Below are 26,159 nucleotides of genomic sequence, written 5' to 3'. Positions count from 1 at the left end.
ACCTACATATGCTAGTTTCCGTCTATCAAGCGCACTGAGGTTCGTTACAAGTTTTAAAACTCTTATTCACCGCTGAACATTGTATGCATGGGTTGGGTGGATTCAACCACTGGGATATTCTTATCTATAAGGTTATTGTTGGTTTGCTCCTAATTTATTTATACACTTATATTCATCAAAATGTGTGGGAGGTCTTAGGTCCTAAGAGTTATTCATTTTATCTGTTTCAAAGGTTTGCAAATTATATATGCATTATATACACCGTATATATGTGTAGTATTGTTGCATTGTTTTCTTTTAGTTAAGTATGTAAAAGCTTATTCCACTAATCTGTTAAAAATATTAAATCATTGGCATCAGTATGTCAGTAAATGTGTGTAAAAGAATGTGTGTAGAGATTATGTCAAATTATTATTATTATTATTATTATTATGTAAACATTTTAAAGCCAACTGTACTCCACATTTGTGGTGCAGTAATAGTAATGCAAACCTGAAGATTCAGATGGGTTAAAATTATGCTTCGGGATTCTGCTCAAGCTTTTAAGATGAATAAAGTACAAGCCAAGTGGTTGTGACCAGTAATGCTGCTACCTTTCATGTTGTGTTCATAAATTTTATGTATACATTTATTATTATAAAAATGCAGCGGTACTGACTTTAAGTGACACATGAAAAAGAAACTCGCCCATATTCCTCGTTTCCGGAAACGTTGGCACAAAAGCTCACTGTCTGAAAATAAGTTCGTCTTTAAGTGAAGAAGTCTTATAGCCCACAGCTTACTGCAGATAAATATAGTTAGGTATATTTCATTTAGTAAATGACATTATTCCTCCAATAAGTGTCCCAATATTTTTGCGTCAGCTGTTAATTCTAATGTGCTTTATATTTTTGGGTGGATGGTGTTTGCGCGCTAGCCGCCTGATGGCGCAGTGCGCACTGCTCTGGATCAGAGGAACCAGGGGAGGGAGGAGGCAGCAGGGGCAGATCAGCCGCGCCACAGACACACAATCCACATTTCCAGAGGAGAGCGACAGTCAGCCCCCCCTCCAACGTTTTCTGTCGAGCTCGGGTAACAAAACAAGCGAAGCAGGACTCGTCTCGCTCGTCGGAGTCTGATCATCAGATTGTTCCCTGGACTTGATTTGGTCTTTATTCTCTCGGAGGTCACCTTACAGAAATAGCTCACAGGATATAAGTTATTTACAGTAGCATTATCCGAGATCCTGGAAGATGGGTTCGGTCCCAGCGATATCTGTCCTTATTTTGGGCATTGTGGTTCCAACGTTGGCCGGCTACATTGAGGTATGTGAGAAGAAATGTTTCCTGATTTACTGTGTAGGCCTACCAGGTTAGTCTAAGATCCAAAGACCAATGTGGTAGCCTCAAGCAAAAGCTGATTATTTTGCCCTGTCCTCGCATGAGATACTTACGGCTAAGCTTTGCCGATCTTCTAATGAATACACTATGTTACCTTGGTTGATGTGAAATATACTGATAAGACTTTTTCTCTTCCACACTCGGATTCCCACAGGTAGCGGAATGAATTCAGCAGGGAGGAAAGGGTTTATGAAATTTTTGTTACCTGCTTTTTTTATAGTTGCAAATGCTTCGCCTTGTGTTCATACATATTAAAACTACTTAAATATTACTCAGTTTACTTCCTTTACTTCATTCTGATGCACTGATTGCAGTTTATTGGCGAGTTGACCAGCGTGGGGCTCAAATGTCCTATAACGAGAACTATAGCAGGATTTGGTGCAGAGATCAAACGAAAGACAATTGGTGCTTAGTCAGGCATTTAGGGAAACATAGAACCTCTGCACTGGATCACACACAGTCATGCAGCCTGCTGTACGTCATGAATGTATAGACGATATTACAGAAAAGGGAATCCTTTTACCTATGCAGTCTATTTTAATTGTAGCTTTTCCTGTGTCAACAGGATGTCCACCTTTTATAGCAGACTTGAGTTCGTGCTCTATAGAGTGGATAATATATTTAGAAGCACTGAATTACCTCTCAGTAGTTGATATGTTTGACACAAATGGTCCAATTGTTGGTCTCCTTGTTCAAGCACTCACGCTCTCACACTTGCACACTTATCTACGTGATGTCCTATTTTCCTGCTGGCTCACCAAAACTGTGATGCCTGCAGTGTCAGACGTGTGTGTCAGTGGATAACAATGCACCCATTTTCACAGCAAACAGCCCCACCACCCTCCTCCCCCTCAGAGGTTAAGCATAAGTATTGCTGCTTACTGTGGAAGCAACCATGACAAAACATTTTAACGAGTTATCTTTTCCTGGCACTTGTATTTAGCAGGGAATGTTTCTCTCTCCTGTATTTGCGACCCAAAAAAAAAAACCTCGGCCATTTTGAGGCAGTATTGGCTGGCATTGTGTGTGGGGAAATAATGGTTATTATGTCCCCAACAAAATCTATGCTGCTGCACACTCTACAAAGACCTCTCCCCTCTGCAATGATTGCCTCCTCAGTCAGCCTTACTAACCACACGGACGTGCTGATCGATACAGGACAGACTCTCCTGAGATGATTAATGGATGAAATCAGTGAATTTCCTGATCAGTCACCCAGATTAAATTCAGAAATTTATGGAAGCTGCTCTGCATCTTGACTGTAATGCACATGCTGAGGATTCCTGTGGTTTAATCGATGGGTGTCCTGGAGGACGGGCCTTTTTTCTTTGTTGGATTATTGCAGTAAAACACTGCATGGACAGAATATGGATATTCATATTTGTTTTTGCACCTGCCTTCTTTGCAAATACACTTTCTTCACAAAGAAAAAGATTTGATATTGAACCAAACTATGCTGCTGTTAGGTAAAACAGAAATAAAAATGCCTTAGAGCTGAAGAAATAAGATGACAAACCCCAAGGGATAAATATTTTACAATGTATTTATTCAATTTATGATCTGACTATTCAGGATCAACATCAGCTCACAGCTCAATTTATTAAGGTAAAATACATATTCACAAAGGTTAGCTTTTTTCTAAGAATTGAGTTGAACACTGAGGTGTATCTAAACAGACACAATAATGAAGTCAAGCTGTTTTGCCCTTTCAATATAAATATCAGTAGTTTGAACCAAGCAGTCATCTTCCTCCTTTTCACCGCTGCTTTTGTTTGCTAGTGGAGTCGCTGGTGTGTGGAGATTGGGCAATGCTAATGAGGTTGTGGACGCACAGCTAAGGTAGCTGAAGCCACTGAGAGCTTCTAAGAATCACTCACTGTTGCTCAGACATGGTTGTTGGCCCTCTCACTCAATACTCACCTTCCATTGTTCCTCATTTCTTTTCCGTTGTGATTGTCAAGCTTCTAAGAATCACACTGACCATTTGTCAGACATGGTTTTCCCCTTTTATCCAGTATTCACCTTCCGTTGTTCCTCATTTTGTTTCTGCTGTGATTGCCAAACTGCTCTCTCGTTTTGTAATTCCGCCTTTTTCGTGTTTCGGGAGTAGCCTGCTGACTTCAGCTGTGCAAACAGTTTAGTTTTGTTGAATACCTGTGAGAGTGGCAGATTGTGAGCTTTTGTTTCTTCAGCTGTAGGTTAGCTTTCTCATCTGGCCATCTCTGTATTGCAGGGTTTACTGCAGTGAGGTTTGTTTTTTTGTGTGTGTGTGTGTTTTGTTTTGTTTTTTGACCGTTTCATTTCAGATCCAAAAAACAAGAATCTGGGTTTTTATTTAAATTTCACTCACTTGTGGAGAATCATGAGTGAACAGCTGCATCTTTTCTGGAGATAATTTGGAAATGAGAAGCAGGTTTACCCAGAGAATTACATCACACACAGGCATTCGCCAATATAGCTCCCACTGGATTAATAGAATACAGAATATCAGGAACAGCTATTACATTCAGTACATTTTATTCTCTACTTACTTAGCAAACAGTGATTATCACAACGCACACAGTGTAAAATGTAGTGTTATGCAACACCACATCACATTTTTGTGCCTGTCATTAAAAAATGTTAGTGTTTCCTTCCAGCTGGCCTGTAGCATCAGATACATCATCATGTTTCTAAGCTCAAGGCAAGACAGAACTTGTATGGAAGAGACAGCAGTGCTAACTCATGCTAGTAGAGTGACTTTGGCAAAACTCTGTTTACAAACATGCATTAGTCAGAATAGCCTTAGAGGAATGGACGAGCAGAGGTAATCGAGAGAAGATTTTTTCCTCTTTCAACAATATTTTCTCATAAGCCAAAGCCTGTGTGCGTGCTTATAGGCAAGCTGATATTAAAGTGTGCTTTCAAGTGTATTTGCTCTGGATATGGGCTGATAGTGAACAATTGCATGTGAATGACTGCCCCCACTTGGTTGTGATTGTTGGGGCGGGAGCTATGGAGCTGTCTGTTAGCAGGCTTGAATGATTTCCTATGAAGGCCTTTTGTGTGTCCTTGAATAGCCTGAGACAACCCAGGGTGTCCTTACCATACAGAGGGGATCTCGATGCCCAGCAGAAATAAGGACAAAGACTGCTGGCAATGTTTTATCTGGGAGCATTTGCATTTGATAATGATCTGTCAATATAACATAGTGGGTGGTGGAGCACAGTTAAAGCCTTCCATAGGCTGGTGCTTTTCTTTGCTCTGTAAGCTGTAAAGATTGCCTTTTTGACCTCCACGTTCAGCCATGTCAGTCAAGGTGAAGGCGGTGACATGTGCTCCATCAGCAGAGCATCAGCCTCACCCGCCCTTGAATTTGTAGATTAGCACCTAAAACCTTGCTTTCAATTGTTGGGACAGCCCCGTATCCCAAGAATCCTCTTAGTGACAAGAAACACTGGGTGCTTATAGATCTGCAAAGGGAACGGTACTAATCCCAGAAACCCTGTCCCAACACACACTCATACGCTCACTGATTTCACTCGCCCACACAGTGAGACCCTCATTTCCACACCCTGCAGAGGCAAACTGACTTCAAAGTGGCACAGAAAACAGTGAGTCACCTGTGTGTAATATCAGTGGCGTTCGCTCAACACTGAAGTCTGCTCTATGGCTAACAGTAGGAAGGTATGTCTGATTGAATCTAAGCCCTTAATCTCTAACCTTTCATTTCCTCAAAGATACCTTCCTGCCACTCGGTTCATCTAGACTTTTCTGTCTCCGTCTGTCTCTCCGTCTTTCTTTTCACTGCCTGATTCTTGGCTGATTCTTCCTCCAAGCTTGTGCATGTCTCCTGGAGCGATTCCATCGACAGACACACTCGCGGCTCATCCCGAGGATTTAAATAGAGAGGCCTCATCAGGCGAGCCTTGTTCTCACGATGCCAGGCTTTGTCTCCGAGGCTCTGCGTGCGCCCTAATTATCCAAAGTGAGCAGAGTTGTCTTTTTTTCTTTTTTGCAACTGGAAATGTGTCTGCGTGTGGGTGTGTGTTTGTGCACCCGAGTCCTCTTGCAGCTCTGCTCATCACATATTTAGTCAGTTTTTCTCGGTGAGAGATCCTGGGCGATGGGGACTTGGCTCGGAGTCAGTGGGTTCAAATCAAGACACCCATGGCTGCACATCACTTAAGTTGCATCAGGCCCTCTGCCATATGTAGGACAATCTGCACAGCCATAACAATCTACCCCATGTATATGCAGCCAAGGTGAACGGCACTACACCTGTGTCTGTGTATTCTCAACAATAGCCTGGCTCAGCACAGATGCCAAGATGTCAGTTTGTATGCCACAGTGCTCAGGAATGCATAGCCTGAAGTCCAAAGGCCTCACTTTATTGTGCTGTGAGCAGCTCTGTTCCTGTGATAGCACTGAAAGTAACTATACACTGTGGCGAGTTCAGCAGACAAACACATGCCTTTTAATCCGTTTTAAAGGAGCCCTGCCATTTCGGACTTTATTTTTTAATGTAGTTTCTGTTTGACAAAGAGAAGTCAGTCAGTGTGGGCTGGATAAACCCTGTCAACCCCCTACTCGGTTTGAACGTGGGTTTGTGTGTGTTTGTGTCCCCGTAGCTCAGTGAGTCACTCTTGCTGCTTGAAATTTTCTTCCCATGAATAAAATATCTGGTGTGCTATCTATGAGTTACAGTGCACTCGTGTCTGTGCTTATGGCCCCACCTGTCTCACCCTTAGTCCCTGCTTGTCCATATGAGAGGAGGACTTTGTCTACTGTCCCCTCCCCTCGCTCCTGGTCTTATTCAGGTGTGCAGATCAGTGAGTCATGTGCAGGCGCGAGCGAGGCCTCTGCACTGATTTGTCTGGGTTTTTTTTTCCTCTTTTCTTTTCTTTTTTTACTTGCACACAGTGGGATAAGATAGAGGCAGGCAGCAAAGAATCAAAGAGCCAGTTTAACTGTGTGCCAGGCATTGTTTCCTGCTGTTTGCATGTTCATTTGCATCACAACATGTAAAAGCAAAAATTACTCAAGGGGTGTGTTTTTTGTTTTTGTTTTGTTTGTTTTGTTTTTTTCTGCCCCCCCCCCCTCCTCAATCTGTTTGAACCCATCTTCAACTGTGTTTTGTTTCTTGGCAAACAAGAGGAGTGAAATCAGACCTAGTTTTCCAAACTTCAATCATAATTGATGTCTTTTCTTGGATGCCATTTTTTGTTTCTTTATTTGTGTGTGAGAGAGCTTGTGGGCTGGTCTGTTTTTCTTTTTTTGTGTGTGGCTATATTTGTGTCTGTCATTATTTTCCACGGTGTGTGCTTGCAGCATGCTGGGAGGTCATATCTTTTGGTGTGTTGTGTCTTGGTGTCGCATTGAACGTGCTTTGGGGCATGATGGGGATGATCACAGACACAGTGACTGCTCTGTTGTTGTTTTGGGATGGCTTGGGTCCCATTTGATAAGGTTTTTCTCTTAACTTAAACTGCATGCACAGGTATAAGCACAGAGTGCCTTTTTTTGATTGGTTAATGGGGGAAAGGTGGTAGTCTTGTCTTGATAAGCAGGCTGAATGACTGGCAAGCTATTTTGCTGCCATAGTGCTCTGTTTTGCTGAGAGCACTGCACAAATGCTCCACCCGCTGCCAGGGAAAACAGAGCATGCTAGTTCCAGCTCCCTCCCTGTCCGTCTTCCTGCTTACTGGGCTTCCTACATATCTCTTCCCACTTTGCTTCTGTGCCTGTAGTAGAAATGCTATCATCCAAATTGAAACCAAGGACAGCACAGACTTCATCCTTTTCTTTTATCCTTTTTTTGCCCCCTCCCCTCCTCTGTGTGTGTAAAGAGATGAAAATGTCAGAACAGTAAGAGATAGAAGCATTGCAGTGTAACTATATACCCCCAGAGAGAGGCCTGCTTCGGGTGCTACTGCTTCTGCTGCCGCCGTCGCCATCGCTGGTACTCGAGCTTTGTGACGGCCCTGTTAGCAACCAGTCTGATATAGCACTTTCTCAAGGAGAATGTGGCCAAGGACAAACAGCAGCCCTGTAGGATGCTCCCCTGGGGACTAAGACATAACAAGGGAAGATTGTACCCATAAAAGAGAGAAGGTGAAAAGGGAAAACCTGGCATTGAAGCATGAGATGTATTTTTTCCTTTGATCGAATACAGAAAAACATTTTTCCTTTGAGTTTTGCGCCCCCATAATTATGTGTTCTGCTCCTATATTCATGCACTGCAATTAATTCAGTAATGGTTCTTCATGCATGGTGGAGAGCTACAGGCTGCCGATCCCCTCCCTGCCCTGACAATGGGAATAAATGATATATTTTTGTGTGTTTGTATAGATTAAGGACAGGCTAAAACATGGGAATGTAGTGTAGTTTGGAAATAAGGGATATTTACATTTAAATATTTTTAGGAATATGTTTATTTTACAGGGTCAGGTAGGCAAAAGGACAGACTTGTGAATGGGGATTATTTTTCAGTGTTTTTCAATTTTCATTTTGAACGAATTGACCTTGTCTTTACAAATCATATTTCTTTCACAATGCCCTAATACAGAGGTCGGCAACCTGCGGCTCTTTAGTCCTTATAGTGCGGCTCCGCGTGGTTTGGGAAAATAAATCTGAAGTGTATTTTATTTATGTTAGTTATTTTTTAACTTGTAGTTCTAAATTGGAAGATTATTGTAATATTGAAATATAAAAATAAAATTGTATTCTATTATTGTTTTCATCGCTCAAAATAAGCGTCACGCTCGCGGAAGCCGGTATACCCGGCGAAACGCCATGCCTTTATCGAGACTTTCAACCCCAGGTAGGCCAGTTACGGATCTTCGGATCCACATTATGTCAGCAGCTGTTCTCCACCGTGAACTATGTTAAAAACAAACACCGCTCACGCCTCACAGATGACAGCTTACAGTCCTGCGTAAAGATGAAAGTGACTTCGTACAGCCCGATTTGCAGACGCTGTGCGCAGAGGTTCAGGAACAGAAGTGTCGTTGTAAACATATCACGGCAGACCCGACGATGTTTGCATGAACATGCTTTTCAGCATCTCTTTATTGACCACTTTTCACACACGGTTGCTGTACGCATACAGCCGGCTGTAGCTTTGCAGCTCACAGCCCGACACATACCAACACAACAGCATAGATAGCACAGACGTTAAGGCGGCGAGGCGTGATTGCGGGTGCCGCTCAGGTGCGTCCGTCTCCCCTGCAGCGGCGCTGCCGACCACGCCCCGCCACAACAGTTTTTGTTTGGATCATTTTAGTTCAGCTGGATGTCTTTCCTTTTGTTCTTTAGGAGTTCAAAATGTGTTAATTACATAAATAAAATGTAATTTTCTCTGTAGCACTTCATGGATTTCATAAGCAACACACCTTAGTTGTTCACACAAAGCATAAAGGTAAAAAAACAATATATACAGTGTTATCTTCATTTTAGATGTCAAAAAGTATTTGCGGCTCCCAGTGTTTTCTTTTGCGTGGAAACCTGGTCCAAATGGCTCTTTGGGTGTTAAAGGTTGCTGACCCCTGCCCTAATAAGATGCCTGTTCTGTCAAGCAGTATTCTAGTTTATTTATAATTAAACACAGAAAAGCAGCAGATCCTCATGTTGGTGAAGCTGGCCTTTTTAAACTAAAATTTGCAGTTCGTATTCTGTTGGTAAGTTACTCAATTAATCAGCAAATTGTTCCTGCACTGAAAAGTCCCCTGAGCCTATTCATTGCTGCTCACAGTGTGTGTTACTGGGTATTGCTGCATGCTCTGGGCTTGATTTTTAGGAAGTATACTTAGCATTCGGTACCCAACTTGCATCCAGCCAGATCTGATATTAGCCAAGCTTTGACCCTCTTATTATCCTGGTAGTATTTGTCTTTTTAATTCTCCAACCAATGACCAGTATAGGTTTCCATTATCTGTTACAAGAGTTACTATCAGCCCACTGCGAAATGACTCTTGAAGCAACAATGACTGCGCATCAAGCCGTGAATTTAGAAGTGCTGTCAGATCACAAGTTGGAGGACTTTTGTTTGACATTATGTGTAAATTAAATTTTTTTTGTTAGAGCCATTTCAATTTTATGCATTTCTGGCCTGAAATGGGACTTTTTTTCTTTTTCATTACAAAACTGCAGTTAATGAATGCTTCTGCTGCACACCTCAATCAGCCATTTTGATCTGAGATAAATCCCAATCAAGCTCTCTAGAGAATTCCATTAGTTTGATGAGATATGAATATGGCTCCGAGCAGAAATCTGAAATAGTCTGCTGTTTTCAGACAAACCCATTAAAAGTCATTTGATCTTCTGCAGCTAATTATAGAGCCTTGTGAGCTGCTAGCTGCCTTCAGCAAACTCCACCTCCTCCATTCCCCACCTTCCCTCCAACCACTCCCCTCAGTGTTCATCACATCCCATCCTTATGTTTCATATTTAGAATCAGTGCGCTATTATTGAGGTGCTTGGAGCTGACAGGCAGGCTCTGCGGCCCAGTCATGTGAGGGCAAAGGGATTTGTCAGCCTCATACTATTTGTCATTGTGCTGATTTAGCTTTGGGATCTCACCCAGACAAGTAGCAGGATACCGCAGCAGGGTTTGACGGGCCGTACACTGCAGGGAAAGGAACAGGAGGTGGCAAAGCAAGGTCAGACAGTTGACAAAAAGCGAGTAGTAGACAGGCTTGGAGATGGATGCTCCTGCTGTGAAGTATGTGCCTTCTCTATAGGGACATGACTGATTAGCTTTTGGCCTCAGCACGTCTCACTAGAGTTATAATCTTCACTAGTCTGATTGAAATCCCTTTGCTCTCCCCCTGCTGAGAGGCCGAGGGAGGGCAGAGCAGAGCTTAATGACAGATAAGCATATCTATATTACATCCATCATGTTCCCCTGGTAAAGATGGCCTCCCTTGCATTGCCTGGAGCTGCGCAGGCTAATACAGACGTGTGGGCTGTGTCTCTGCTCCACTGCTCAGGATCTGCAGGGGAGTAGGAGAGGCAGGGAGCTCTGCAATCAGAGCACAGATTCATTTAAAGTCAGCTTGGGTGGTCATGGGAGAGTGACACTGCATGCCGCGGCCAAAGTCAAACTCAGTCGCCATCCATAGCATGCCTCCAAATAGCATGAGTTAGAGAGAAAAACAATACAACTTCAGTAAGTGACGAAAAATGAATTTAATATAAAATGTAGGACTTTTAATATTTTCTTTCTCTTGAAAATCCATTTTAACATGAAATCCTCAGGGCTTATGGTACATGTAAATTTGTAATATGAGAATGATGAAGGCTGTCTCGCAGTTCATTGATGATAATGTTCCTGTGAGTAAGATTCAGACTGCTGGTCTGTCAGTGCTCCACATTTGGGAAAATGAACATTTGATATTTTGTATGATAAAATGACTTCATTTGAAAAGTTGTATTTTGTTCTCTAACTTTTGTGACAAAGTGATGGAGAGGAGTCCAATTAACTCAGATCTGGGATTTGCATTTGAACAGCAGTGCTAAAAGTCACAAACATTAAGCTGGTCAGTCTTCAAATACCTTCTCTGGGTGTCTTCAGGGAAAGTGCTGGAATTTTGTTGGTTGTAAAACCTCTTGGGCTGTTTCATTGTTGTTGACCAGCAACACAACCGCTTTCAGCACCACTGCGCTTGACTAATCAGTGACATTTAGCATAGCCGACCTCTCCCTGAACTTTTCTGATCCTTTAGAAAGCATGGATGTTTTGGGGTGGTTAATCATTTAGACTTTATTTATAACCAGGTTTGTCAGCTGGAAAGGTCTCTTCTCCTGTGGGGGAGCTCCTGTAGTCAAAATGCTACCATTTGCTATTTACTGGATGTCAGAGTAAAACGGGGCAGGCTACTTGACGTTTGCATTTTTCATTTGGTTTCTTAATACTGAACCCCACAATGTTAAAACTGGCTGTGGCATCAGAGTCAAATCCCTGGTATCACTGGACAGGTCAACAACCTTCTCCTCATACACCGTGAATCTGTAAGCTGCTATCATTTCCTGTTGTCACACATTTTGGAAACATTGCTACATGCCCTTGATCTCCTCCTTTCTCCAGCAGTTTTCTGGCTGCACTCCCGCCCCAGGATGGCCTCACCGCAACTCATGGCTGCATTATAGCGAGCGAATGTGATATTTCCATGTTGCCCTTGAAGCTGCTTGCTGTCAAGGTCGGCTCATGCTGAGCACCGTTCCCCCCGCCAGCCCTCTGATTTAGACACTACACTATGTTCTTCCTCTGCTCTCTTCTCTACTGCACCGCACATTTTGGACAAATTGGCTATTTTATGTCTTACTTTGTTCACCAGAACAGTCCGTCCTTGTGCTTCCTTCACCCGGCTCTCCTCTCAATATACTACTCGTCAATTGCACCTCTCACCTCATAGCTGCTTTTTCCTCCTCACTTCCCCAGTTTCTCTTCTGCTTGCTCAACAATTACATGCTCATTAATTGAGGGAGTTCAGGCAGCTGAGAAAGACATCAGTGACAGGGCTGGAGGCCTTGCTGAGGTACCCTGTTACTGGTTCCTTTATTGACAAGTCTGCCTGCCTGTCTGCCAGCCTCCCTGGTTCTGAGGAGCAGCGGTGTGGTGCTGCATGCTGATGAGCATGAAGTCATCCAGCAGAAAAATGAAAAGGCAAGAGTGGGAGTGACGAAAGGAAGGAAGGATGCAAGGTAGGAAGGAAAGATCCAGTTGTGTTTTCACTCAACTTGGAGGACATGAAAAGAAGAGAAGCTAAAGAAAGTGAAGGAGCACAGGTCATTTTTCCAAAATCCCCTCTCCTCAGCATGAGAGATTAGGTGACTATGCTCTAGCAGACGAGAAGGAGGCACACTCCTGTGTCTAATCCTCCCCTTTTAAACTGCTGAGAGTGCAGTACAAAGTAGGGGAAGAGTCTGCATCCACATAAAGTGGCCTGTGGAAAACACAGGCACATAGTTCAAAACAAGCTGAGCCACGTCTAACAGTTGCCTAAGCTCCAAATCTCCCGTGAAGCCACTTCTGGAGTCCTCCCCACCACCTGCTTTTCCGTGCCTGGTTATCACTTTTAACTGAGCTATCGCTTCATAACATGACTTCAAATCCCTCACAAAAAGCCTGCATTAACTCATTAACTTGTCCGCCTTGGTGCCACTAGGCTAACCACACACATGACACTTGCAAACACACAGCCCATCCATGTTTACTCAACTCACTGACTAAAAAGCACTTCCCACACAGGGGCTTTTAATAAATGCGCAGCCGATGGCCAGTTTAATCATGCTAATGTGTATGTTACACCGGACAGCGTGTCGGCTATTTGATCTCCACTGGTTCGCGAGAAAGAGCTGGGAGAAGAATATACAGGGGAGGAAGAATCTGAAGGGAAGGGAAAACATGAGAAAATGGTCAATTTAGCAGTAAGTAACAAGAAGGAAGCAGTTGTGAGGAAAGAAACATTTTTTTTTTTTTGTATAAATCGTATTATTAATGTTGTTATTATTACAACAGAGGAGCCTCCTGTCAAGCCAAGTATATATGCATTCTTTTGACTTAGTGGTGAGGTTAGATGTTATGTCTATTTTAGTCATAAACATCTGGCATAGTGATGTCAAGAATGTAATCCGCTCCAGGACACGTGGATCGTAAGCTGGGATAGAGAGGGCTGAGAGGGTCGCCAGCTCACATGCCTCAAAGAGGGAGTGAGACATACGGACAGAGCGGGAAAAACAGGCCGAGAGGTAAATGTATAGAGATGGCTGAGGGAAGAGGAGATAGGCTAGCAGAGAGTTGTCCAGAGCACTCAAAGTGAAAAGAGATGAAAGGAGGGGGATGAAGGATTGAAGGGATTGCTCATGCTGAGAGCTTTTAGTGGGCAGAAGAGAAGAATGGGTGATTGTGGTGACAGGAGCTCTGCAGAAGAGACACGCATGCTCAGCATACCGCGCAGCTGTGAAGATGCTGCAATAAATTCACCTGAAAATGGACCTCAATCATCGCAGTCCTTGAGTCATTAGGTGCAAAAATGAAAAGCAATTATCTTCTTCCTGGAAGAAATGGTTTAAACTCCGGTACATTACTTATGCAATCATGCACCTGTTTAGCTCGCAGCTAAGCAACAAGCTGTGGGTAAAGCCCTCGGTGTAATTATCACTTGATCGTTGCAGCACCAGACTTATTTCCAGTAATTTCTCTAACTTATTTTAATCCATATGCCCACCTTCTGTGCACAAAACATCAAGGATCTTAGACTTTTCAGCATGTTTTGCTGTTTTTCACAAAATGATAAATTCTTAAATTCAATTACCTATTTTAAAAAAAAAACTCACAGTAAGACTTGTGACTCTTAAGTAGCAATCACCAATTTATAGTCTGGCGCTCTCTTTATTTCCCATTTTAAAGCTATTGTGACAGCTCATTGCTGTGCTTTATGAGCCAGCCCAGGAGAGACGCAGATCAATTTTTCATGATGGATAATTATTGAAATGGTTTTGCGATAGATGGCAGACTCTGTTTTATTCTCTAATAGTAGCATTCTTCAGCCCTGCCTCTGGCCTTCAGCACCTCTTTGTTGCTGTATTCCCTCCCCGACTTCTCTTGACAGTGATTGGACTAACAAGGAAGCTGTAGTCAGCCCCTTGCAATCACTTGACGTGTTTCTTCCCAAATTTGGCAGCATGCACTGCAAATTCTACTCCCCAAGCAGAATCAAAAGAAATTTGCTTCCTTCCTCCATCTACTGCTCCATTCACTGTGCTCGCTGCCTCCCGCTCATCCACCAGAGAAAAACCAATCTGCTCTGTATGTAGCTAATCTAACCAGGTAGGAGGGAAGACCAAATGCAATATTATGATGGTTGTGGATGGTCCTCAGGCAATGTTTGATAGGGCCGGAGAGGTGAACGGGTTGGAGAAATATTCCAGGGAGATGAATGCCGTCTGAAATCTATGTCAAGAGGGGCTGTGGTGGAAATGGCTCTTCATTTCCCTCCTGCTCTGCTCTGCTCGCCTTGCTTCAGCAGCAGCTCCTGCCCTCACAATGAAAGAATAATAAAACACAGGATGCAGCAGGCATCCTCATGTCAGCCATCAGTAACTGAACAAACGGGCATCTGAACAGCAGCTCAGTGTGTCTGACGTGCCACAGATAACAGCTGAGAGAAAGATGGTGTGACCACACAGCACTGACAGCACTCATGTGAGAAAATGTATTACAGGGGAAGCCTGCGTGAAGATTTAAATGGAGAGGAGTGAAAACCTTTTTCCTGTGATGTCAGAGAGTGGACACGTTAATCGTATCAGTGGCCTTTTTTTTTTTTTTTTTTGTCCCTTTGGTTAACCTGTTGGACTCAGGTTATGGATACATGATGCACACTTTGCATGGACTCGTGTTTTTGTCTCTGATACACTCGGACCATCTAACCATACTGTCTAAAGGCAAATTCTACCTTTGTATTAGTTATTAGTTATCAACTCATGTATGGTGTAGAGAGTCAGACTCAGCATTTCCATGAATGTATCGATCATGTTCATGTGTACAGTAAAGAAACAGGTTGATTTGCAGCAATGCACAATGCAGCCCTGTTATCGATTTCAGTTTGCCAGCACAGCTGGGGGTACTAACACTGTGGGCGTTGGCGATAAAAATTTAAAAAACCCACAAAAATTCATTCTGCATTCAGAAGGCCTTTCACCACGGATTCCCAAATGAATGCAGTGATAGGATAAAATCATCACAGCTGTGAGAACTTCTACAAACCCTTGGCAGTATTTTCTAATCTCAGAGGCACTCAAAGTCTTAGATCTGTTTCTTTAGCCATTTTCCCACATGAACACAGACAATATCAGGAGAATGAAGTCAGCACTTTGTCTGAAGTTGTCCTTTCTCACCTGTAGCACAGAGCAGAAGATAGATCGCTGCAAATAGATTTTCACTACTGCAATTACTTTGATTTAGTTGAGAGGGCTCTCTGGAAAGAGCGTGCAGGAGGCAACACACATCATGTCTTCTTGAACCACATGATTAGCTTTAGATAGCTGGCAGGATAACACCACAGAGTTTGACGCTGCTTATATTTCCATCCATCCACCTCCCCATATCCACTTAAGGGTTACAGGAGGGTGGAGCTTACCCCAGCTGCCATAGACCTGAGGAAAATGGACACAGAAACGGGGAAAACCCTGACTGTTTTGCAACCTTATTTCCCACAATCCTTCACCCAACCAGTTGGTGCATTCAAACCCAGGACCTTCTTGCTGTGAGGCTAACCACTATGCCACCATGCTGCCTACTCCCTATATTTATTGATGAAATGATGATGTAAATATCACACGGCTCTTACACTACCTACAATAACATCAGGTAACTCACTATATAAACTCACGTTACCTGCTTGTCCTGTAAACATGCCATTGCAGGCTGGAATCACTTTGAATACCTTATTTGCAATGTAAATGTCACAGAAGCAGGTTTTTACCTGTTTTAATCAGCTTTCTGGTAGAATTCTTTATCAAGCGAATGAACCTTTAAATCTATTTCACCGTTGTAATCCCACTCTGAGCTCACTGTTGTAACACTTCATCGAATGAAATGCAGTCCTAATGAGGATCGTTTCTCTTGACAAAACAACCGACTCTCATCAAGTTTGTGAGTGTTTATTTTCTTTCTCTGAATGAGCTCCATTGGTCAGGGCGAGCCTGCAAGACAAGACCCCACTGGCCCACCAACTGGAGCTGCATATAAATAGCCCAGACGCACCTTCTCCCCAGTGAAAAGACTGGAAGGAAAAAAGTACTTTGCTCTAATTAACAGTGTTTATTTTTTTCTTTCCTCTTGGCCTAGTATCTCTCCACTTCCCTACATTTACATTTACATGGCAGCCTTTTAGTCGGCTCTTGTGTCCACAACCTCTTAAAATGAGACGTAGCATAATTACAAGGTAATGATAACAAGGAGCATACAGTTAGGAGTGCAGAGATGAGAGTGACAGCATGCAGGCAATATTCTTGTGACAATACGGTGATCCTTTAAGAGAGGAGAGGAAAACAAACATGAGTGAAGTAGATGTCAGCCTTCTTTTTTTGTTAGAGCAGTTTATAGCAAGCAAAGGAGGGAAAAAAGAGAGATGGCATTTGTATGATTGAGCAGTGAGAGGCTGCCATGAAGTTCATCTTGAAGAGATGCATTTTCAGGCTTTGACTGAAAATGTGAAGTGACTATGAAGGCCTACTAATAGGGTCCCAGCTGCTTGACAGTGCTACATTTGGAAATGATATTGAGTGACTGTATATATTAGGAAGCTGCAAAAATGGTCAGAGTACCAGCTAAATCTTAAAATTGGCTGCTAAGCATACAGAGTCTGGGTGAAGCAATGTGGTGATGCTTTTGTGAAAGTCAGCCCGCCTGGGATCTTTTTAACTCTGTGAAAAGTTTAAAGCAGACTGCATTCAGACACAATGTGAATTTGAATTTGCTCTCACTTTGATGGCTGAAGCGATTTTGCAGTCATCGGCTTTTCACCACAAAAAGCCAACAGACAAATACTCTGACTTGCAGGTCCTCCATTTTCACACATGTTTGTCCAGACTAATTTAGTTTCATTCCTGTCAGGGAATCGTACATCAGCATGGAAAGATTTAAAAACATTCTCAACTGGAATGAACATCTGGTAAAAGTCAGATCTTTATGTGCATCCAAATATCTTTTTCCAGTTAAATCACCACATTTGTGGGCAGCTTGGAGGTTTGACAGGTGGTGGTAATGATGTTTTTGGTAAAGTTAATGAGCTAGTTATTCTTCCTTATTTGTATTTGCAACAGCCATTTAATTTAAAATACACCCAGTCCCCCCACGATCCTGAATTGGATAAGCAAAAGGTGGGTGGATGTTTGCTAATGTATGTGAATGTAGTCAAACTCAGCCCTGTTTTGCAACCTTATTTCCCATAATCCTTCACCTCTAAATCGTTTCACATATTGCAGAAATAGTATAACCACACTGTAAACTTGAATAAACACTGACTTTCCCACTGATGCTGCAGTTTTACCTAGAAATTTCTTTTTATATGATAAATAGCAGTGCAGTATATTCAGCACCTGACACAATCCTATACAGCTGTTGCATCGCTTCATTTTGAAGTGCTTGAATTATCAAATCCATTTGTATTTACACCTACTTGTGCTCTAAATGAGCTCTCCTCACAGTTTGACTTGCAGTATCTCAACATCATGACCTCTCATGCTAGAACTATAATAAAAACATTGAAAACACTAAAAAAACCAAACCTAAATTCCTACCTTTTGCCTGTTTTGGGTGATTTATTCTTCTTCAGTTACCCAGATGGTGTTGATATGAGTGTTTAGTAATTTATCTGTTGTTGCAGCATCACTGTATCTTGTAACAGTGCTATCATGGGCAACATATTGTGACATCTCTAATTTATAAACTGCTTTTATTCGAGTCAGGATAGTTTGGGATTCATTTGTCTTGATAAATTGATCTTTGTCCCTCTAGCGCTACCTTATACTAAATGTCGAAGATTGATGTGGTTACTATGACATCACCAATTGTTTTTAAGGCTTGGAGTTTTTTGCACTTCCACCCTGGCTTTTTTTAAGCCCCCGATGTTGCCACTTGACCATTACTAATAATAACTAATAACTCAGCTAAGATCAATCACTTCATATGTTGTTTTTTTTACCTCTTGAAGTCACAGTGTATGTGGCATGCAGTTGTCCTGAAACTCTAGCACTGTTTAGTATTTACCTCCCCTGATCAGGATTCCTCCCATAAGTCAAGCCGTGACTCACTGTCTGGTAAGTATTTTAGAAGGAACCAGCAGCAGTTGGTGCAGTATCTGCTTGTGGCATTGCTGAACAGACTGACGCACACTGCCATGGCAATGAGTGCACTTTTTTTTTTTGTTTTGTTCAGGAGAGTCCCGAGCACAGACATAGCTTTGTTTACTGTACGTCTGCTCTGTATATGTGTGAACGCCAGGGAAAATGCGCAAAATCCTATAGAGCTGAGGGTCATTTTCATGTTTGCACACAAGGACAGAGTGTTGCTGAATGCACCAAACGGGGCAGAGCAGCTGTTATTGTTGTGTTATCCCCAGTGCCACTCACTCAGCCTTCACAGCTCTTCTCCCTCTCTGCCACACTGGCTCATATGCCAGTCTCTTGTAACTGTGGCCTCATTCCCTCTTTATCCATTATTTTTTTCTCTTTTTTTTTCCTGAACCACCCTCTTTTGTCTCTGTCCTGTCGTTCTGTCGCTTCTAATGATCTGTCTCCCTGCTTTCTTCTCCTCGCTCTCCCCTGCTCCACTTCTTCAATCTTTCACCCCATCATTTTCTCCCTTCTTTCTCTTTCTCCTTCTTTTCTTCTCTCTTTCCTCTTGCAGACCCAATGTTCGTCTGTGTGAATAGCTGGGATGCTTTTGTAGATCGTTTCCATAGTGACGAGACATTTGAACAAGTCGTTATTCACGTCCGTTTGCTGTAAGCTGGAGAGAGGCCATGTTATCTCCCCCTGACATACAAGCGGACCCGCGCAGCTCAATCACCACAACTGTTAGCCTGTAACCAGCGAAGTGCGCGTGCTTTCGCTGGAGTTTAATTACAAAAGAGTCTCATTGATGTTTATCTCCGTTAATCAAGCATATCCGCCTTACAGAGCAAGAGATCCGAGTTTCAGCTCAAATCTGGCTCGTTTCAGGAACTGTTAACTCTGTTTTAACATAGAACATGTGGAAGATTAACACCAGTGAACACTTTACTTTGCAGTTAAAAAATAACTTTAAAGTGTTTTGCTATAGTCCACAAAATCTTGGAAGTTGAGTACATCTTAGACCCCTCAAAGTTCTTATCAGTATAAAATATGATGTCATCATGTTTCCAAGCAAACACTCACCAATGAGCCATTAAAATGACGCATTTGTAGCAACATATTATTTTAATTTCCCAATAAAAAATAACGTTTATATAGTAGAGCAGTGTTGCAGAAGGAAAACGGCTCTACTATATCAATGTGGTTTTCACACCCATATTTATTTTCTGTTTATTAATGTAACAAATGTGTAGTAACCCCCTATTTTTGCTAATATTTCATATTTTGGAGAGTATCGCACTCTGAACAAAATCACTCATGTTGGTCAAAGAGAAGGGTACACTTTGGTCCTCAGTCCATTGCAGAGCTAAAGGCCAATTTAGAACCTCCAGTAAACCTAGCATGGATGTCTTTGGTCCGTGGGACTAAACCAGAGTTCTCCGAAGATCCACACGTGCACACTCAAACATGAAAACATACACATCCCAGATGCAAAGCTAGCAGCCAGTCGGACTGCTCAAAATCAGAACCTAACAACTGATTTTGTTAACAACCTAACAAGTACCAGAAGGTTCTAAGTTTGAACGTGCTGATCACCTGGGGTTTTTGTGTAGAGTTTGCATGTTGTCTTGTTCCCTGTGTGGGTTTTTTCCTGTGTTCCACTTTCCTCCCACAGTCCAAAGACATGAATGTTATGGTATTCGGTGGCTTTTTGTGGGAATAACCAAGTTTTTTCTTCTTCTTTTTTTTTATTTTTTATAAAGGATCCAATTCGAATTTCAGCAAGATAAAGGTCAGCAAGCACAAAACCGTCATCTAGGCCTTTTTTTTACCCCTCTTTTTTTTTTTTTTTTTTTAAATCTCAACGCACATGAACCACATTTCTTCAACCTACTTTTACTCCTGTCTCACAGTTTAAAAAAAAATACTGGGTTAGGTAGTGATTTTAAACTGACTGTAGATGTGAGTCTGTCTCGGTCTTAACCTTGTGCTGAACATATCCGGGTGGAAAGGCTCAGTCATAGTTGGACAAGCTGTTAGAAAATTGGATTGATGATACATCTTGAGTCAGAAAGGTAAAAATGTCCTTATTGCATCTCACTGAGATCAATCATCCTTTGAACTCTCCTTAATTGATCAACTCATTGTCAAATTTGAATCATTTTCCTGGCTCGAGACATGAAATGCATATGGTTACACGACTGTATTTTTACTCTTTCACACTTTGAAGCAGTCCCACACAGTCTCATTATCAATGGCATGTTCAATCAAGCACAGGTGGAGCATAGAGAATTACTAATAAGCTGACTGTCTTATCTGAGGCTGGGGTTGGGGTTGGTGTGTCATGGATAATTCAAGGGTGTGGTAAGAGTATTTTTCCGCTCCCATGTGACAGTTTGAAGGAGAAGGAAGAGACTTTTCTCTCACGTCCGGTTCAGTCTGGCTGTGAATGATGGGAGGTTAATGAACCATACAGAGGTGACCGCTAGTGATTAGAAGCATTATGTTCGGTCCTCTGTGAAGCATCTCCCTGTCACCTTAAACTCTAACAAACACCGAAAGACACACTCAAGAGCAAAAAAACTTTCCTTGAAAACAGTTGTACTTTAGTTTTTTTGTTTTCAAAGTATTTTTGACTTTTTCAATGTTGAAGAAGAACAAATTGAAATATTTTTCACAAAAATTGTTCTTTTTTTTTCACTCGCTCAAACACATGCAGACTTTGTAGTTGGACAAAAGGATACTCATAGAGGAAGATCACAGTGAGTAATGTTTCTGTGTAAGGAGGAGGAAGCAGAAGTGCAACTTTCACATGTTTAGGTTTTGACTTTAGAGGGGAGAATGTCATTAACTGGAATCAACTGTTCCCTGAAATGCAAATGCATTTTTTGCACTGTTGGTTTGGGGCAGTGACTCATAGGGCATTTCCTTCTAGGGTAGTCTCAGGACACTTTAGATGGTGAAGACAAAAGGCCATTTTGCTCAGACAGAGGAGCCAATTTGCATTGCAGTGAGGGTTTGCCCTTTGGATTCCAATTCTACAAACATGACACCTTTTTCCTTTTGTTATTCAGCTTTTACTGTCTACCCTTTGAGGGTGGGAGGTGGCAGAGGTGTTTGGTCAGTAGGAAAATGTCACTGTCACAGTGCTGCTGAAAGTCTCTCCCCCCCTCTCTCATCTGTTATCTGTTGCTGGTGAGTTGTTTGTGTAGTGATGGTGCCAGTGGCTCACGCCCAGCCTTCCCATGGGCTTCACGACTGGCAGGAATCACAGCTACATTTGTATCCGTGTGTGTGTGTAGGAAATATAAATGTTACGTTCTTAATGAAAGTAGTTAGCTTATATATATATATTGATTTTGATTCCGTGGTTTACACTTCTCATAAAAAACGATTTCCTGTGTTTCTTATTGAATTAAACTTTTGGCAAAACATGACCATAAGACCGAGGGGAAATAGTTGCCAGCTTTTCGGTATAAATAATCAGTAAATTCCAGATAATAAATCAAAGTTTTGTCATTTGTTTTTAATCCCTGAACTGTCACCCACTTCCTGTTAAGTTGTCATATCCATTTTAATAGTGTTTTCCTAATCTCAGACTTACTCCTCATGTATTCAGTTTCCTCTAAGCTGCCAACAGTAATTCCTATAACACATGTCATTATTTCTTTTTTATTGTGATAGTCACCTTACTCCAACACAGTGGGCTCAGGTAAACAGCTTAACCCCCCTTTTCTTTGCACACATTAAGCTCATAATCTAAATAGGCAAAACGTAAGCAGAGGCTGAATGCTCCTCCATACTTCAAATTACTGTCGGCATGAACACGTCTGTGTCCGTTACATTGATTCTTGTCTCGGTCCACAGCGGCACCCAAAGTGAATCGAATGAAGCGCTTTGTTTGGAAAAATATCTGCGTTTATGTCACTGCTGAAATTTCGATCTGTGCAGCATAAGTTGCTCCGTCGATACTTAAACGAGATAAAAATGCCAAAGTCTGTCTCCTTCCTCTTTTCTTCGAGCTAACATTATCCACAGATCCGTCTGTACGAGTGAAATTCTCTGAAAATGTTTTCTTTTCATTAGTCGTGTTCATGGGGGTGTTTTCATGTCTAAATCTGGACACCGAGCAAAGTATTTATTGATCAGTGACTCAAACCACTGCATATTGTTTAAAGGGAAATGAATTATGTTTGCCTTTCAAAGAAAATGCAGTTACAGAAGCAACAAACTAAAGAAACAATAAACAAGCCATACTAACGGCTGTTATAGAAACTAATACAGAAACGTGCTTTAATTGCTCCCCCACACACATTAGCACAATGAAACAATGGCTGCTCAGTCACACATTTTACTGCAAGCAATAAGACATCTCAAATCAATATTACATTTATTATGTTCCTGTATATTGTCCATGTAGGTTTTCCTCCTGTACATGTGAGTGCAGCTTTCTCACTACTGCATATCTTGTTTAAGTATTAAGTCACCAGAGGGAAGGATTATGTGGATTAACGATGCCAGGCATTTCTCTGCAGAGTCACATGGACGCTAAGCATTCTGTGAACATGAGAAATCCTGACTGGTGCCTCGTACTGGAGCTGCTTTTAAAAGGGGGCCAGACTGTGAGAATGGCTTCACCATACCTCTGCCAAAATTAGACCGGTTGCCACCGCTCAGTGAGGCCTGAAAAGTTTATAGAACAGTTGACACTGGAGCTGACTGCAGTGTAGCTGTTTTTATGCACAACATGGGCAGATTACCAGAAACTGTTTATGAGAGAAGCCAGGCTCCACCGTTTATTCGACTGTCTGGTCACGGAGGAAATTTGTGTACAGTTTGTTTTGGCACGTTCAGAGTTTGCACCTCTGTGACTGCTTTGGTGGATCACCTCTGAGGTGCGAACCCTGCTGTTTTGAAGATTATGACTCTTATGTATTCATCTCCCCTTTCCCACTGTTCTCTCAGTGTGTGTCCCGAGCTCACACGCTTTTCATGCATACTGGCCTGACAGGTCAACCTGAGACCACACAACCACACACATACACATAGATTGGATTAGCTTCTTCTGGATTTTGCCCAGATGCTGTGTGGTAGGTCATGTAATAATTGACCCGCACTGGTCCTGCAGGGGCTTACTGAAGCCTCATTAAGGAATGTTTCTTTCTCTTTTCTTTTTTGGGGGGATGTTTTTGTGCCAGCTGTCTTAGCTGCGTCTTCCTTATTCTCTTATTTCTGCACACAATCTGCATTGTTACCGATATTGGGCTTTATTTAGTCCTTTTCAGAGCTTGCATGGAAAATCATTTTCTCCCTTTCATATCAAACAGTGGGAAAATGTCTTCCACAGACTTGATAATGGCCTGAACTTAAATAATCCATCTCAGTAAATGTAAAGCGTTAATCCATTTAGACCGTTTCTGTGACTTGTTGTTATTTCATTTCATGTCATGTCGATTATTTTCAGCATTTCTTGTCATTACATGATAGAAATAGTGGGGCGAAACAGGAAATGTTGGTAAAAAGAGAAGGGAAATGACACAGAGCAAAGAAAATCACCATCAATTATCTTCTAATGACTTATCCTCTGGAGGACAGTTTTTCAGGGCTTTCAGCGAAGACAGTGGATGTCTTTATGTCTTTTCCCATATGCCACAAGTAAGTGCTTATGAATTCAGATACATTTTAAAATGCTACATCATGCATCATTATCAGAAAACACCCGATCATCCTTATTTTCTTCTCCACAGTCCCCGTGAGAGCATGCTTCTGGTCCCAAAATCTTGTCCCTTGCAAATTTATGTTGATTCATCTTTTACAGAGATTTCACTGCACTTAGGTTCAGCATTTACCTTGTAAATATATTATTTTGAAGCAAAAAGAGAATTAGAAGTGTTTCTCTGTTTCTTTATAATTATGTAACAATACAGCAATAAATAAGTCAAATGTGTACACAATGTATAGCAAACAGTGGTTTAATGTAGACTAGATATAGATGCTTTAACTCGCTCATGTTTTACCCTTCAAACGACAAACACTCTGTTTGTGTAGCTTGGTTCTTAGAGGGCCAGGCTCTAATATCTGTGGTATATTTATCTGTTACGGGAATAAAAAGGAGCATTGTTTGTGTGTTCATTCAGTGTTTCATGCGTTACAGCACAACATGCCCTGCCATGTCTTAGCTTGTTTTATGTGGAACTTGGCTCGGCTCTCAGAGCAGACCAATAAAACATGTTTGTGTGTAGGAGGCGGACTGGGAAAGCGGTGGCACACACACTGGTGTGTGTTTGGAGTAAAGAGTGAAAACGAGCTGAATGATCCTCAACCCACACAGCTTTTGACAAGCGCCTGTCTCTCCTGCGTTCACGCCACCTTCTTTATTGCATTACAGTCTGCGTTGACTTGAGAATAATATTTGAAGCTGGGATATAAGCCAATCGGCGCATGTTTCCTGCTGCTGTTTACCCAATTTGCCTGAGCTTTCCTCTGTCTCACCGCCTCTCCCTTTTTCCAGCTTCCACTCCCTCTCGCCGTCTTTTGTCTCCCCTCTCGCTGAGCTTACGCACAGGAGCAGGTGTTCACACTTACACGGTATAACATCTCACGGTGAGTCAGTAATGAGAGATGAGAGGGCTCGATGACTTTTTAGGCGCGGTGGTTTATTTGTCCGTGAGGTGTGTGCCTCAGCAGTTAAAATTACATTCAGATTGTTTTTGCATTTTAGCAGCATAGAGACACACACACACACACACACACACACACACACACACACACAATGGTGGTAACGCATGACAAAGAAAATATTTTGTATCGAAGCATATTTGTGTATGCCAACAAAATCTCAAAAGACAGCATGATTTTCAGTGCAATCCAACGCTCCCGTTTGCTCTTCAAAATATGCTGAAGGCTCAGCTTTTTTAATCCCACTTATTAATCTATTATTTCATGTCTCCAGGCAATCTAATCTGTTTTTTCTGTTTGCATAAAGCCTTCAGGTCTAGCGAGCTGAATTAGCAATAACATTACATGAGGATTTTTTTACACCCTGATCATAAATATCAGCAAAAATAATTGACAGTCAAACGGCTGCTGTACTGTAAAAATTAAAAAATGAAATAGTGGCCTGATCTTCTATTTCATGTTGAATCACATCGAGATTGAAGAACGTAATTAAATATTATTGCATATAACCTCCATTTCGCTGGCCCTCGTGGGTTGACAGAGCACATCGTTCTTGAATGACATAAAGAACTGGAACAATGACACTCCAGTTGTGTGCTTGACTGCTCTGGAAATGACATTCAGATGAGCGACTGTCCAAGGCTGAGTCGCAACCAAACAAAAATTGTCTGTTTCAAAGTTGGACCAAAATGTGCGACATGTTGAATCAAGAACAAAGGAATCTACGTCTCCTGTAGCAGTGTGCATTTCGCCGTGTGTTTTCTAAAGGTGACACGGATAAGACAGGAACCACAAAGGAGCTAGTTTTCTGTGTGTCACTTCTCGCGCTCTCAGACGCCCTCCATTGCACTGCTCTTTGTGCAGGTCTGGCTCCTAAACTGGCATGTGACTGCAGACTTACCACAGTGGTATTAACTGCCTCCACTCTTCCTACAGTGCTATTGTTGTCTTTGAAGAATTAAATATAAAGCGGGAGTCAAAGGGGTGTCGAGACACACCCAACACTTGTTTTTCAACGGCAACCTTGTAGTTGTAGTCAGGCTGTCACTATCCCCTCTACACCTTTCTGCTCCTGAGGCACTCTGAGAAAGCAGGTGGAGAGCAAACAGGCTTTAATTTTTTGTTCAGGTCAATCCTCGCTAGTTGCTGTCTTTTCAACAATTAACAGTTTGTTGGATTTAACGGCGTAAAAATATACATAGTTCACCATGCAAAGTCTACAAAATTTTTCAAATAGAAGAATTTGTTAGGCCAGCAGGTAAATTCAAATTCAAATTCAAATTT

General features: G+C 42.0%; 1 protein-coding gene across 4 annotated transcripts in view; it reads left to right on the top strand.

The window, feature by feature from the left end:
• The first annotated feature begins 970 nt into the window (after positions 1-970).
• The window catches only part of aplp2 (amyloid beta (A4) precursor-like protein 2), a 51,221-nt gene continuing 26,032 nt past the window's right edge, over positions 971-26,159 (top strand). For 2 of the 4 annotated variants that reach the window (XM_005735907.1, XM_013911591.1), the window contains exon 1: positions 971-1,304. In XM_005735907.1, the coding sequence (XP_005735964.1) occupies positions 1,233-1,304 (72 nt within the window). In that variant the 5' untranslated portion in view covers positions 971-1,232. The remainder of the gene's footprint in view (positions 1,305-26,159) is intronic. The other 2 variants (XM_005735908.2, XM_013911590.1) reach the window with 1 other exon arrangement.

This window comes from Pundamilia nyererei, unplaced genomic scaffold, assembly GCF_000239375.1.
Source record: "Pundamilia nyererei isolate P.nyererei 1_Seehausen unplaced genomic scaffold, PunNye1.0 scaffold00066, whole genome shotgun sequence".
Lineage (NCBI taxonomy): Eukaryota > Metazoa > Chordata > Actinopteri > Cichliformes > Cichlidae > Pundamilia > Pundamilia nyererei.
The sequence above is the reverse complement of the archived record's forward strand: the minus strand, read 5'-3'. Positions and strand labels throughout refer to the sequence as shown.